General features: G+C 27.7%; 1 protein-coding gene across 3 annotated transcripts in view; it reads left to right on the top strand.

The window, feature by feature from the left end:
• The window catches only part of LOC136984976 (uncharacterized), an 89,574-nt gene that overhangs the window by 32,622 nt on the left and 42,242 nt on the right, over positions 1 to 14,710 (top strand). For 2 of the 3 annotated variants that reach the window (XM_067282133.1, XM_067282132.1), the window contains exon 4: positions 7,659 to 7,916. In XM_067282133.1, coding sequence (XP_067138234.1) covers positions 7,659 to 7,916 — 258 coding nt within the window. Of the gene's footprint in view, positions 1 to 7,658; positions 7,917 to 8,151; positions 8,569 to 14,710 lie in introns of those variants that run through there. The other variant, XM_067282134.1, reaches the window with a different exon arrangement.

The following is a 14,710-nucleotide window of genomic DNA, read 5'->3' as shown; positions in this document are numbered from 1 at the left end:
AAAATTTATTTCCAGCACCGAACAGTTTTAGTTTATTAACTAAAGTAGGAACGTGTATGGAATCAAAAGCTTTTGAAATGTCAATAAAGGCTGAATATATTTTCCTGCGTTTTTTTTTTTTTTTTGTAAGTAAATCTGAATTATTGAAGTTAAAAAGGATACAGCAGATTCGGTTCTTTTGGATTTAATAAAGGCAAATTGGAATTTCGAAGTCAGGTTTTGTTCCTCTATCCAACGTTGATAACGTGCTTCTAGAATTGATGTAAAACATTTTCTTATGATCGGTAGAAGAGCTATTGGGCGATAATTCTCAGGTTCATTCCGGTTTCCTTTTTTGTAAATCATAAGTATTTTAGCTGAGTTCCAAGATTCTGGAAAATTTAGCGAATTATAAAAATAATTAAATAAATCAAGTAATATTTGTTTAGCTGACGGTGGCAGTAATTTTATAAATTTAGTAGTAATTAAGTCAATGTCTGGAGCCGATTTTAATTTCAGTTTACGAATTGATTCTTCTAATTCTTCATAAGTAAACAGTGTATCTAATATTTCATTATACAGATTTGTTAATTTCATGGATATTATTTTTTCAATATTGGGAAATCTCTTGAAGTAGCGAGACCAAGTTGAGAAATCAATATACGATTGTCGTTCAATATCTTTTTTCCGTAGTTTTTGTATTGTTGTCCAGAAAAAATCGTTATTTTTGTTCGTAATCAGCTGCTATTGTAATTTTTAAAAATATTTTATCGTTTTGGATTCGAGTAAATTAAAGTATATAGATTTTAGTGTTTTGTAGTGATTAAATGAATCGTTTGTATAGAATTTTCTGAAGAGTGTAAGGCATTGTTCTTCTTAATTTTTAAAATATAAAGTCGAACCAAGGCTTTTTAAATATATGAGATTTTTATAAATTGTTTTATTGAATTTTCCAATCGTAAATATTTGTCGATTCCATCTTCCAGTCCACTACTTAGTATGTATTTAATTCTTTCACTAATTTGTAGTTGATATTGTTGATAGTTATGTTACTTGGTAGAGTACGGGTTTATTCTTGTAAGCTTGATTTTTCGCCACTTCGATAGGTTCTTACAGGAAAATGATCTGATAAGTCACAGTTTAAAACTTGTACAGTGGTGCCTCATATAACGTACTTAATCCGTTCCAGGTGCACGTCCGTTAAGTGAAACGTCCGTTATACGAAACGCATTTTCCCATAGAAATACGTGTTAAAACATCTAATTCGTTCCGCAGCATAAAATAACCGTACTGTATCATAAAAAATGAACATGGGGTGCATTCTTTTATTCCTCCGCGTAACTCTACGCGAGCGACATCCGTTTAAAAATTCCTGCGGAATGCGTTCTTAAATTCCGGTGGGAGTGCGCGCCGTCGAACGGCAAAAACGGTCGCTCGTAGCAGTAGTTTACGGTGGGAAGCAACATGGCATCCTCCATGGCTCAGATAGTTTCGTTTCCGGGTCCATTACATGGTTTTATGAATGAGAATTTAGAAATTGTGAAAGCGCGAGTTAGTGCACGCGGTGACGTAAGTGTCTTTATGAATTTTTTTTCGAGGCTATTTTGAATACTCTTTCAACAAATAATCCATTTTATGGTTAAATTTTACAATTGGGATCCTTCTTTTGCCTTTTAAAGCTCATAGTTTAGAATTATAGATTCCTCCATCACGATATTATCGATATTGCGGGCGCCGCCATCTTTCTTTCTTTCACCGTCGTTCCTAAATGCCTACAAACAGCAGCGCACTCCCGTAGTAGCGAGAGCGACCGCTATTAAAGAACGCACCCATGGAGCAGTCACCAATTATGCCGGAAAGTCCGTTGTTCGCAGCCAGTTTGTTGCTCGAGTCACGTAACGGCCAAACAAAGTCCGTTGTTCGCAGCGTCCGTTATTCGAGGCGTACGTTATACGAGGCACCACTGTATATCCGTAGATCTGCCAATAATTCATAGCATATTGTTAAATCAATTACTGAACATCCAGAATTAGTTATACAAGTTATTTCTGATGGGTAATCGTTTTTTAGTTCTTCCATTCAATATATATAACTGTAGTTGGTAAGTGTAATCTAGTAATTGGATTCCTAATTTGTTATGTTTTTTATCCTTAGACTCTCGTGTGTTTCGAATTAGCATATTCGGTCCCCTATATTCCAAGTCTATTTTTTTTGTGCCTATCATTAGAATATATGGGGAAATATTTTTCCATTTTTCAAAATCTTTAAAAATATCATTTAGAGTCTGTAGTTGTTCCTGAGGTACAGTACGTAGACCTGCATGATATTACCAATTTTTTTTTTTTCTAGAAACTTTATATCTGGAATAGTGATTTGTAATAATACTGTTATATAATTAGTGGTTTTCTGAATAAATTTTATTTCTCCAATATTTCTTTTTAGTATCAAACTTAGTCCTCCATATGGACGACCTGGGCCGTCTAGTTTTTGTGCTATTGTCTATATAATTTTGTATTCTTTATTATTCTTAATTAAATCTTCGATTGGAGAGGTCATCCAGGTTTCTGCAATACCCAGAATATCAGTGTTTCTTAATAAATATAAGAAGTCGTTAGTAGTAATTTTCCTTATTAATCCTTGACAGTTCCAGTTTGTTATTTTTAGTTGTACGTTTCCCTGGTTTCCATTCTTATTTGTTTCATTATTTTCCTTTGTTTTTATTATGGACTCTGATTTATTAAATTTTCTTGTAGGGTATATTCTAAAAAATCGTCAGCGTATACTAATTGATTTTGCATAAAACTGTGTGTAATTTTTTGCTGATTTATTAACAGACAATCATCTCGTAATTTGAGTTGAACTCGTTTTTTTAAAATCAATATAGTATGGTAATAGCGATTTTCTTCTATTACGTGAGTTTTTAACTAAATCGGCTGCCATATTTACATGTTGCCACTCTCCCAAAAATTTGTTTTGTTTCAGTCTATTAAATGTCATTAAAATATTATTTCTCAGTTGTTCCGATTTCAGAGTTAAACATTTAATATTAATTTTAGGATTAGGTATACTATAGATAGATTTTATGTCTTCATTTTCATTGCATGTAATCTTTAGAGAATGCTTCAAGAAATTCAGTAATTCTTTGATTTACATCCGTTAATTTATTTGCATAATCATATATTATTAATTTATTATTATTTATTGCATTATTCAAAGTATCTATCTTAAATTGGGTTAATGCTACCTATGCTTCCAAAATGGCGGATCGTCTCTGATTCCAGCAAACAAAAGAAAGGAAACAGTGGGGACACACGTTCTAACCTAACCTAACCTATTCTAATAAATTACCATAATTATTACCAACAAAATTATTAGACGAGGTTAGGTTAGAACGTGCGTCCCCACTGTTTCCTTTCTTTTGTTTGCTGGAATCAGAGACGAGCCGCCATTTTGGAACCATAGGTAACATAAAGAACTAATGCAATTTAAGGTTACTCATTTGAATTACGTAATTTGGTTAGTTCTATCTTTTCATTTCTTTCATTAATAAATTGCAATTGTTTTTTTTAAATTAATTATTTCACTATGAACTACATTAATTTCCTCTCGGATAAATGAAAATTGTTTTTCTATTTTTTCGTTACTGATAGTATTAAGTTCTACAATTTTCAACCATAGGTCTGTAGCTGAAATGTATGTTGTTTCCGTAGTTGTTAGCTCTATCGATGGGTTTAAATTGGATTTCTCACCTGTCTGAGTTGGTAACTGTTCTTATTTCAGTATAGTCCGTGATAAGGTTTGTCTCCAATTCCGATGATATTGCGTTGTTTGTTGATTGCTTTAGATGATTTATTGGTGGTCTACCTCTCTTCGTTGGTGTTTTCTGCAACGGTCCTGGATTGGATTCAATTCCGGAGATGGTAAATGTTACCTTTGGTGCCAAGATGGCGGCTCGTCTCTGATTCCAGCAAGGAAACAGTGGGACGCACGTTTTAACCGAACCTAACCTATTCTAATAAATTACCATAATTATTACAAACAAAATTATTTACTCGTCCCTCTCTCTTGGGTACAGTTGTTTACCAGTTGGAAGACAATGGAAAAGAAGTTATAACGAAAATGTTATAATGAAGTGAAGATTGCAGAAATTTTGTTATCTCGCGACTGGCATAAAAGGCAATGGCTATAAATATGTTCGCATATGCAAGTTGTAATGAGGAGGAAAGCGAAAAGTTCGTTAATACGAGATTCCACTAAAACAGTTAAGTCTTTCGATACATAAAGTTTTATATTACAGCATTTCCCTATTTCAGCTCTATATTATCCTAAAATACAGTACACGTTTCCCTTTTAGGGTGCGATTATGCAGGCGCTAGCGAGCGAGAATATGTGGCGAGAAGAGGTGATGACGTTTTAAGCTCTCTGTTACTCGCTCTCGTTTATCACGACCACACAGACGAGAGCGAGTAACACTCTTCTCTCCATATATTCTCGCTCTAAACTCAACAAGAGCCACAAGTTGTCATAGAAGTGGGAAACGGAGTAAGGACGGCTATTTATGTCTCTTAATTTTGCTGTGTACCTTATTCTTTTCTTATTCTTTACTTAAGAATAGAGGGTAAGATGGCACCGAGGGACATCAGTGAGAGGGGTACATAGATCGGCTTCTTTTGGTCATCAAATAATTAAGTTATTTTTACTTATAACATATAAGTAACATATGCAACACGTTTGTTTCATATGTGAACATGTGGACTTAATTTATATGCATTTAATTAGTTAAGTATGATCATCAAACAAGTTATCACTAAAACAAACTCTCAGTTTAGCATTTTTGAAGGTCCCTTAAGTTCCTTATAGTGAGATTCAATTTGTATATAAATTTTTAATAAGTCAATAAGACAAAAAAGATGGCTTTTTAGCATTATTTTTAAATTTTCGAGAGGAATTTATTTGTGTTTTCATCCAGTAAAATAAAAATTTTCCCTATTATCGCCATTTTCTAAAAATTAACACTGTGTTATTTCCATTTTTAACTTTCTCTCTACTCTACTTATACACCAAATATATTCTTTATTGTATTTAAATTAGCCAGCATTAGATTCACATCGTAGTAATATTAAAGTTTAAACACGATGTAAGAGATAAAAATAATTAAAAAGAAAGTATGATTTTTGAGTATAGCCTACTCAAATTATCTGCCTTTATCTATCCAATTTACACTATAGAAAATAAATTACACTGAAGAAATTCTAGTTAACTTTACATGAAATGCCACACTATCTGTAATGATATAATGATTAGAAGCTTTTGACATTTCTTATTGATTTCTACTTTGCAAAACATGTAAATTATAACAAAACTTTCATTTTATTTTAAAAATAAAATTAAAAAGTATATATATATATATAACTCATGGTGTTACTTCATAAATTATCTGACATGGATGAATAATAGGGAACTATTGAACTAAATTTAATACTCGTTTAATTGGAATTTCACACAGTAAAACCTGTGTAAACTGGAATCGCACGGTATCGAATAAAGGTTTCCGTTTTGAACAGGTTTTTTTTTAACGCAGAAAATCGCTCCGTTTAGACAGGTTTCCGTTTTACTCAGTTGACGTTTTGGACAGATTTTACTGTATTTAATTTAAATTTAAACGAATATCATTCAATACAGTCAATATTTACAAAAAAAATATTGTAGATATTTAATTACTGAATAGAAACATGTTTTCAAGGCAATTTTCTTTCGTTTACGTATATAAGATTATTTGTATTACTAATAATCTTATATAGGACTACGTGTGGAGAGGTTTTACTGTAATTTTTAAAATAATAGAAAAAAATGAGCATAGAAAAAATCGTTAAATGTAAAGGTGGACCTCAATATTGAGGTAAAATATTAATCGAAGTGCTTTCTAACGACTCCGATTTAGAATAGAATTCCACAAAATCGTGGCAAAATACTCCGATTAAATTTTACTTGGAAAGATTCACGTATATTGAGCAATACTTCTTTTTATTTATTATATCAGATCATTCAAAAGTAGAATTAGGTTTAAATAAATGGGGTATGAGTCTAGTTATTCTATGCTTTCATCGTTAAAATAAATAATATACGAGTGTTATATATATATATATATATCGTAATTATGATCATAAAGTAAAACCTGTGTATGCCGGAATCTCACGATACCGAATTTTATTATTCTGGTTTGGCAGTTTCAGTTCTGAACGGGTGTTTTTAAAAATAGAAAAAAAACCCTCCGTTCCGAAGAATTTTCCCCGTTTACGCAGGTTTCCGTTTTAGACAGATTTTAGTGTATATAATTGTTTGTAAAAATGCAAGGCGAATATACAATTAAAAGATCATTTTTTGAGGTTCTTCTCCGTTTCAGTATACGTAATTTGGTTTAAAAAAAAGTTCCTCATGCGGTGGCACAATGTAAAAATTTGTTTTTTTCTATTATACAGAACTTTTAATTGTATAAAAAATTATGTTAAAAGGCGTTTATAGAATATAATTTACTGTTTAAAAATTTTTTACTGAATGGAAGTGTTACTAAAATATTAAATTACAGTAAAACCTGTTCAAAACGGAAATCTCCCAAACAGTACCGGTTTACGCAGGTTTTACTGTATTTGATTTCCGATTTTTTCTTTTAAAAAAAATCTCATTCAAAGAACGAAAAGGTTTATTAAAAGATCAAATTTAGTTCGACAGAGTAATTATTGAAATTTAATGGAGTCGAAATAACGATTTAAAAAGAAAAAATTAATAAGGAAATAGATTGTTGCTTTTCATAAAATAAATTTTTTACAATCTGTTTCCAAAGAAAAGCAATAAAAATCTTAATGAAAATTTCCAATGGTCTTTATGGTTGCTAAATATTTTTAGTAGATAATGAAGCAATAAATATTTTGTTCACAATAAAATTTCCTTGTAATTGTTATAGTTAGTTAAATTAGTGTCTAGCCATTATTAGGATAACTTGAACAGTTCTATACTTGTTCTGTTCGATTATAAAATTAGTATAATATACATGGTTTATATATAGTATTTTCATAAAAAATTTGATAAAAATCTCATATTCAAAGAATGAAAAAGAAAAAAAGCTGGCAAGGGCTCTTGTACGACTTTCCTGGCACTCGAACAAGAGGAAGGGGACCAGGAAAGCTTCATTTTTGGGGGTAGGAGTGAGTTTTTAAAAATTTGAAATTGCCAATATTTAATAAACTAAACAATTCGAGTAAAATTTTCGTTAAGTCTAATCCACCCTCCCTCTCGACTTAAAATTTCTAAAATGTAGTAGCATATTTCAACCGAATTTTAAGACTTTTGGTCCATGGGGTTCTGAGATGTAAAGCAAGATATAGGCCAACGTAACAACACATACACACAGAATTTTGTACTGTTTTTTTTTTAATCAGGGGGCCGTAAAACGTCGAGAAATTTACAATACTTTCCTTCTGTTCTATAACAACTGGAAAAGTAAAAATTCACACAAAAAAAAATCTAAATAATTCATTTCATTAATAGCATAAAATTTATGATTAATAACAAAAGCCTTTAATAATATAATTAGACAATTTATGATCCTATTAATTCATATAAAATAGTGGATTATTGATATGAAATTTTAAACGATAATAAATTATATATTATTATTTTAGGTTACAATATGGGACGAGAAATCTGAAGCTTCCAAACTTGCAGTTCTTCCTTCAACAAATGGCACCAGCAAACAGTCGAAAGGACTTTGGTTTACTGTATTCGTAACGAACGTATCTAAAACATGGTCGGTGCGGAGATCGTACGAAAATTTTCAAATGTTAGATCGTCAACTTCATCATTGCGTTTACGACAGAAAATACAGTCAGTTGACAGAGTTGCCATCAGAAGATTCCTTCGACGAGATCGAATGTAAAGAAGTGAGTGAAAATATTTCATTTTTTCTGAAGACAGGTTTAAAATAATTCTATAAATTCAATTTTTTTTGTGTGTTAATTCATTTTTTTATTATCATTTTTACTAGATTACCTTACAGTATTATTTTCACTGATATTACTAGATTTTTTTGTTAACATGTCCAATTGAAAAAAAGGCACTGTAAATAATAATCTCTCGCTTTTATTATCTTTTTTTCGCCTGTAACAGTAGCAGAGGGGGGGGGACTGTTTAAAATTCATATTAATTTGCATTAGAAGAAAATACTCTTTTTATGCAACGGTAATTTTTTCGAACATAAATCATGTAGGGCTTTGTGTTTCCACCTCGCGTGACAGACAATTTATCTTAAGTGTACCCAAATATTCGGTACTGAATGGGGGCAGGTATATATAAAAAAGAAAAAAAAATGCGATTTGAGTTAATTAGACTGCGTAAGCCAGATGTTTTGGCACGTGACTTAGAGAGAAGTGATGGAGGAAGCGCGGGAGTAGCGGGAGCCATTTAAGATGCTGACTCATGAAAGCTAAGAGTAGTTGAGTCAGACAGCGTGGGCTCCCTCATTCACAATGTCCTGTTGTTCCAGTTCGGGATTCAGATTCTCTCTCGTTAACGGCATGCACAAAGGTTTTCAAGGTACGTTTTATTTACCGTTCTATCTTTTGTCTGGTTGTCTACGTTGGCATCTTAGTCACGTGACTGACCCCATAAACTTTCCTAAAGTAAAGGTATAGTTTACATGATTTTATAATGTATAATTTAATATGGGGATGATTGTTTATCGGAAGAAGAAAATCGATTTTTTTATTGCATTAATCGACGAGTTCCCCGAAAACAACATTCGCGTGCCGTAATGACGTCACACGATGTATTGTACGAAATTTTAAAGCTTCATTAATCGTATGATTCTATTCTTTAAAATGGTTTCTAATAACTATTTTTCTTCTCTTTGTTCGTTAACGTAGTGTAATTGTAATAATACTGTATAAGGTGGGAATTGACATCATCACCGAATTTAAAATCCGTGACGCAAAGTCACGTGATAACCCACATATAATGCCGCATTGAAATGAAAGTATTTCTCCATAAGTTGATTTTGAAGGTAAAAGTTTAGTCTAAGAGAAATTCGATATACAAAAATTGCTTCGCCTTCTTTTTCTTTCCATTTTAAAGGTCAGTAAAAAAGAATAAAAGCCGACTATAATAACAATCGGTCTTTTCTGGCACGTGCCTCGATGTACGTGTGTGACGCAATCTATGAGTCACTGTCACGTGAATGGGGGATCGATGTGTCTGGCATTATTATTATTTGATGGTTATTTTCGAATTTATTAATGAAAAATACGGACATATGGCTGTGTGCCAGGATATGCTAATGATTGTAATTTTATAGGGAGGAGATGCATCTGTACAAATGCAGATTCTGTAATCCTAGTTAACAAAACGTGTTACAAGATATGTTACATGGCATATACAGTTGCACAAGTTTCAGTGGCATTTTATGGTTTATATAAACTCTACATTAAACTTATATAGTTGTATAATTAAGAATGTGTTCATTTCATACACTATAAAGTATGAAATTTAAAAAAAGAATGTCATTTTATATAAATTTATGTAAGCTTTACTTCCTACTTTATCTAATGTACAGTACACTTTAATAAACTATAAACTGTCATTTCAATGACCATTTTGTGATTACATTGAGATATAATAGATATTTAGAAACAGTAGAGTATTACAAAGATAATTAATGCAAATAAGATTGTTAAACAAGATAACAAGTAATTAGATTAAGGATTTAAGGATGATTAAGTTGCGTAAATGAAAAGCGAAAAAAAATATTCCTAGAAAAATTAGAAAATATAGAAGTTCGTTTTATCTCAAAATAAGCAATGAAGTGATAGGAAGAAACAAAAAGATCTTACTAAGTTGTAGTAGATGAATATGTTGTTTAATATACAAACTTGCACAGAGAAGTTTGCTATATAGAACAAATTCTTGCTCTTTCAGCCAAAAATATAAGTAAAACTGCTTCCAAATTATATAGAAGAAGAAAGTTATATAGAAGTTTGACTGTATATAATAATAATAATCAAGTCAAAAATATTTTATTATGTAACTTTAAAACTGTTTATTAGGGATTAAATAATATGAAATGTGTTTAATTTTATCAAAATAAAATACCTTTACCTTTCAATATCAACTGCCCATTAATTCAGTTTATTAATTTTAGAGTTCTATAATCTATAATGTGATTATCGTAAAGTCAAACACAATGAAAAGTTTTTCATGTATTCTGCCTTAATTTATTATGTGTTTATGATATATTTATTTAAATTTGATTCATTGCATTGACAGAACAAATATTTATTTGTGGAATTTATACTTTCGGCAGATTAAAGTACATTATCCAAAATTCTTAATTTTATTATAAAATTTCCAGTTAGTCATTCATTTTCAAATATTTAATAATTACAATTTAATACTTAAATATTATATTAATTTCATAACAAAATATTTTACAATTTAATTAAATTCTCAAGGATACAAGCAGATTAAAATTTCCAAGTTTTATTTTACCTTTAGAGTATATTTTTAAGCTATTTTCGTTTTTGTTTTATCATTAATATTAATACAAAGTATAGCCAGTTACATATTTATGTTTTTAATATAATAGTTTGTTTTATAATAAATGCAGAAAAATGCAGTTATTCGTGTTTATTTTTTGTACACTTAAATATGAAAGATAGTAGAATTATTTAAAAATTTAATTTATGTTTAGAAAGTGTAAAATCTGTAAACAGAACAGTTTGTCAGCATTTTGTTACTTAGATTCATTTCAATTTCTTTGTATGTCAGACTTCCGATATGTCAATGCAAGATTACTATCAAATAAATAAATCTTGTTTTTGTGAAAGAATTCTTGGTTTTATATATTTTAATAAATTTGTGTTCAGTTTATTTCTAAAAGGAATTTTCTAAGAATACAGATCAATAACATTATATCTTATGTCATCTGATTGATTGTTTTTTTTTTCTCGCATCTTTCCAAATTTAGGAACTTCTTATTTTAATCTTCAATTCAAAAAGTCAATATTTATTTTGAAAAATAGTAATATTTAATGTATTAATGCTGTAGTTTTATTTTTGACATTTAACAATGCTTGTCAGTTCAGTTGACATGGTAAAATTAAAAATTTTTGTTTTGTAGCTGTCATTCAAATTATTCAGATAAATTTTCTTTCATCTTACAAAGCGTAACGGTTAAAATTAAGTTATAAAGTCGCTATTACAAAATTTGATACTTTGATAATTATAATATTTGAATGATGATTAAAATATTTTAAACCATTCAAATCAAAGTTTAAATTAAAAAATTCTTGAGAATGTGTAACCTGATGATTGATCGAAATATCAATTTTGTTTATCAAATGTATTGCTAGGAGAGATGTCGATTCTTCTTCATTGTTTTAAACAATCAGTTCAGAACTAATAAGACTGAATAATATTTTTTGAAATATATTTTTTAAAAGAAATTTATTGGGAATGTTTTTAAAACTCTATAGTTATTTCACATTTTCTTGTCTTATTTTTTGGATGTAAAAAATAAGTAAAACATTCATTATTTTATTTTCTTAACAATAGTTCTGATTCTAGTTTATTTCAGTGACCGCTTATTGTTATCAAACTTATTAAAAAAAATTGCAAACGCCTTCAACTAACTTTGATATTTTTATATGAAAGTTACTTGAAGGAGTTTGCAATAGTTTTTGATGGCAGTTCTGTAGCACAACTCTTAGGTTTTAAATTATTATCATAATAGAATTTATTGAATTTAAAATGGAAAAAATATTTGAGCTATGAAATTAATGATTTATAAGTCAACCGTGATAGTTACATTATTTAACTAATTTACTTAATATGCTTTTATTTAATAATTATCTTTTACATTATTTGTCGTGTTTTGTCATTGCGAGAAAGATGACTAATTGGATTTTTTCCTTCATTAGGAAATTATGTAATTTTTCTTAATCAGTTTTATGTATATGTATATATATATATATAAATGTAAATATTATACATTTTAAATTGTTTTATTGATTATTGCTAACTTTTTGGTAATTTAAAATTTAATTTTATTTGTTTACTATATGATTCTCTCTCTATGATTCACAAAATTTGGTATCATAACCCAACAAATATTAACCAAATTGTTTATTAAGGTTACCAAACATATACTTTTTAATTAAAAATGTTTTTAACTTGGAGCAATCTTCATTTAAGAATATTTTAAATTTAAAGAACAGCTTATAAAATGGAACATAGAACAAGCTTTTGAAATAGGAACAACAAGTAATTTAGGATTACATTCTAGAATAACAAGCTTTGACTAAAAGAACAAAAATATTTAAATGAAGTTTTAGAATATAACTCAGTTTTACATAATAATTTTTTTCAAATTTTAACATTTAAATAAAATTGCAAAATTATTTAAGATTTCTTATGCAATTAGAACGTTTTAAAGATTAAAATTAATACTGTAAACTAAGATTTAATACTGTATTTGTTTATATTTAAGTAAAAAAAAAATGATACTTGTAAGAATTTTAAAATTATTTACATTAAATTTATTCTATTTTCCTTAACATTCTGCCAACAAATTTATTTACATCTAGTTTTTCTTAAACTTGCTTCTAGCTATCCTGCATAACTATAGACTTTTTGGTATTAATGATGTTGATGTTTTTAGATAGTGTAAATGCATATATTAATGTTTTTTGTTTTTCTATGAGTTGAGGAAAAGCTAATGTTTTCTGGTGAATGCAATATATTGTAATGGTTATGTACTTTGTAACAGCTGGATTAACAAATATTTGAGAATAAAATATTTAAAAATTACATATAATCTTTTTGTATATTTTTATTTTAACTTTATTTTTTAGAGTTAGTATCGAGATATTAGTTTTGGTAATTTCATTAGTTAACTTCGAATTGTGGAGTAATTTATGTCATATTCTATCTAATATTTCGTTTAAAATAAGAAAATGTATGTTATAGAATATTGTCTTTAGCCAATTGCTTAGTCAAATGTAAATCTGAAGGCAATTTTCTTCTTTTGAAAATTTTTGATAAAATTCTATTTTAGCGTGTCGTATAAAGAATTTAATTTTGCAAATTCCATTGAAATTTAAATCTAAATAGAATGTTTCTGTTGATATCCATAAATATTTTATGAAAATTTACCTTACTAATAGACATTATATCCACAGGTAGTTTGTAATGAAAAATTTTTTGTTTTTTATGAATTTCCAAGATAAAAACCAAGTATAACACCGGGTATAATAATAAAAACTGAGTATAACACCGAGTATAATAATTTTAATGAATTTATATAGAATAAAATCTTTCTGTAATAATTTTTTTTTCTGTTTCTGTGAAATGAAAGAAATAAAAATTTAATATTTTATATTTCAGTAGTATTAAATTAGTTTTTTAAAAATAATTTACTATACTTGAAAGAATTTAATTTAAATTATTTGAAGCATTTAAGGTATCTTGCTTATTTTAATAAGTTAATCTTATATTTCACTCTTAAACATGATTTAATTTATTATTTATCTTTAAAAATGTTCAATATAGAAAATTCACAAGTTAATATAAATTTAGTATATTAAAAATAACATAAAAGTAGTAATAAAATAATTTTATTTACTTCATATAATATCAATAAATATACTGTGTTAATTTCAATTATTCAATGAAAAAATGTAATTTTAATTATTAGTTTTTATAATTAGCATGGTTAGTTAATTAGTTTTTTGTTTTTCTATATTATTATTCAATATTTTATTTTAATTTTTTATAGTTGATTTTATAAATATTTTTAATACAATATTTTAGGTTGAAAATTTAATTACAGTACATGAACTTAATATAAGTTTTAAAGTCCATTTATAATAATTGACTTATCAATAATAATAAAATTTATTAATTTAATAAATATTAGAGTTAATGAAGAAAAACCATGAATTAAATTGTTATCAAAGGAAGTGTGTATATATATATATATATATATATTATTGACATAAAAAAAGAGTATTTTCTTCAGTAAAATATTTACATAGTCTATGATTTAAGATGATCTGATTACTATTTATATGTAAATATACTATTTTACAGAAACTAAGAATGAAAAAGTAATAGGTTACTTCAGTTTATTTTTTATATAGTTCAGGTTTTACATGAAAATTTCATGTTTTTCTGAATGTCAATATTTAATTTAGTTTCTAATTCATGTTAACTTATTTTGATAGTTTAAGTTTCTTACTTAAACTATTTAAAATTTTTTATTTTTTAAAAATATACATTATTAATTAAAAATTTATAGTTCATTTTTGTTTATTTAGTATTATCGAACATTAACAATGTGAATATATTTTCTATCAACTGGATAAATAGACAACAAGAAAGCATACCTTTAAAAATCCAGCAAATAAATTTACTGATAAAAATGTTATTTCAGTTATGTATTTATGTATTTATTTTAGAATTCTAATTTATCATTTATTTTTAAATTTACATTTTATTTCCAAATTCTATTTCATCATAAGTGAGGAGGATCGGTTAAACTGATCGAAAACATTTTTATTAGTAAATTTATTTGCTGGATTTTTAAAGATATTTTTCTTATTAACAATGTGTTTGAAAATCTTTATAGTAAAACTAAATTTAAAATTTTTTAATTTGTTAGTTTCGATTTAATATGAATATCATT

The sequence above is a fragment of the Centruroides vittatus genome, unplaced genomic scaffold, assembly GCF_030686945.1.
Source record: "Centruroides vittatus isolate TY-2023 unplaced genomic scaffold, ASM3068694v2 contig_941, whole genome shotgun sequence".
Lineage (NCBI taxonomy): Eukaryota > Metazoa > Arthropoda > Arachnida > Scorpiones > Buthidae > Centruroides > Centruroides vittatus.
The sequence above is the reverse complement of the archived record's forward strand: the minus strand, read 5'-3'. Positions and strand labels throughout refer to the sequence as shown.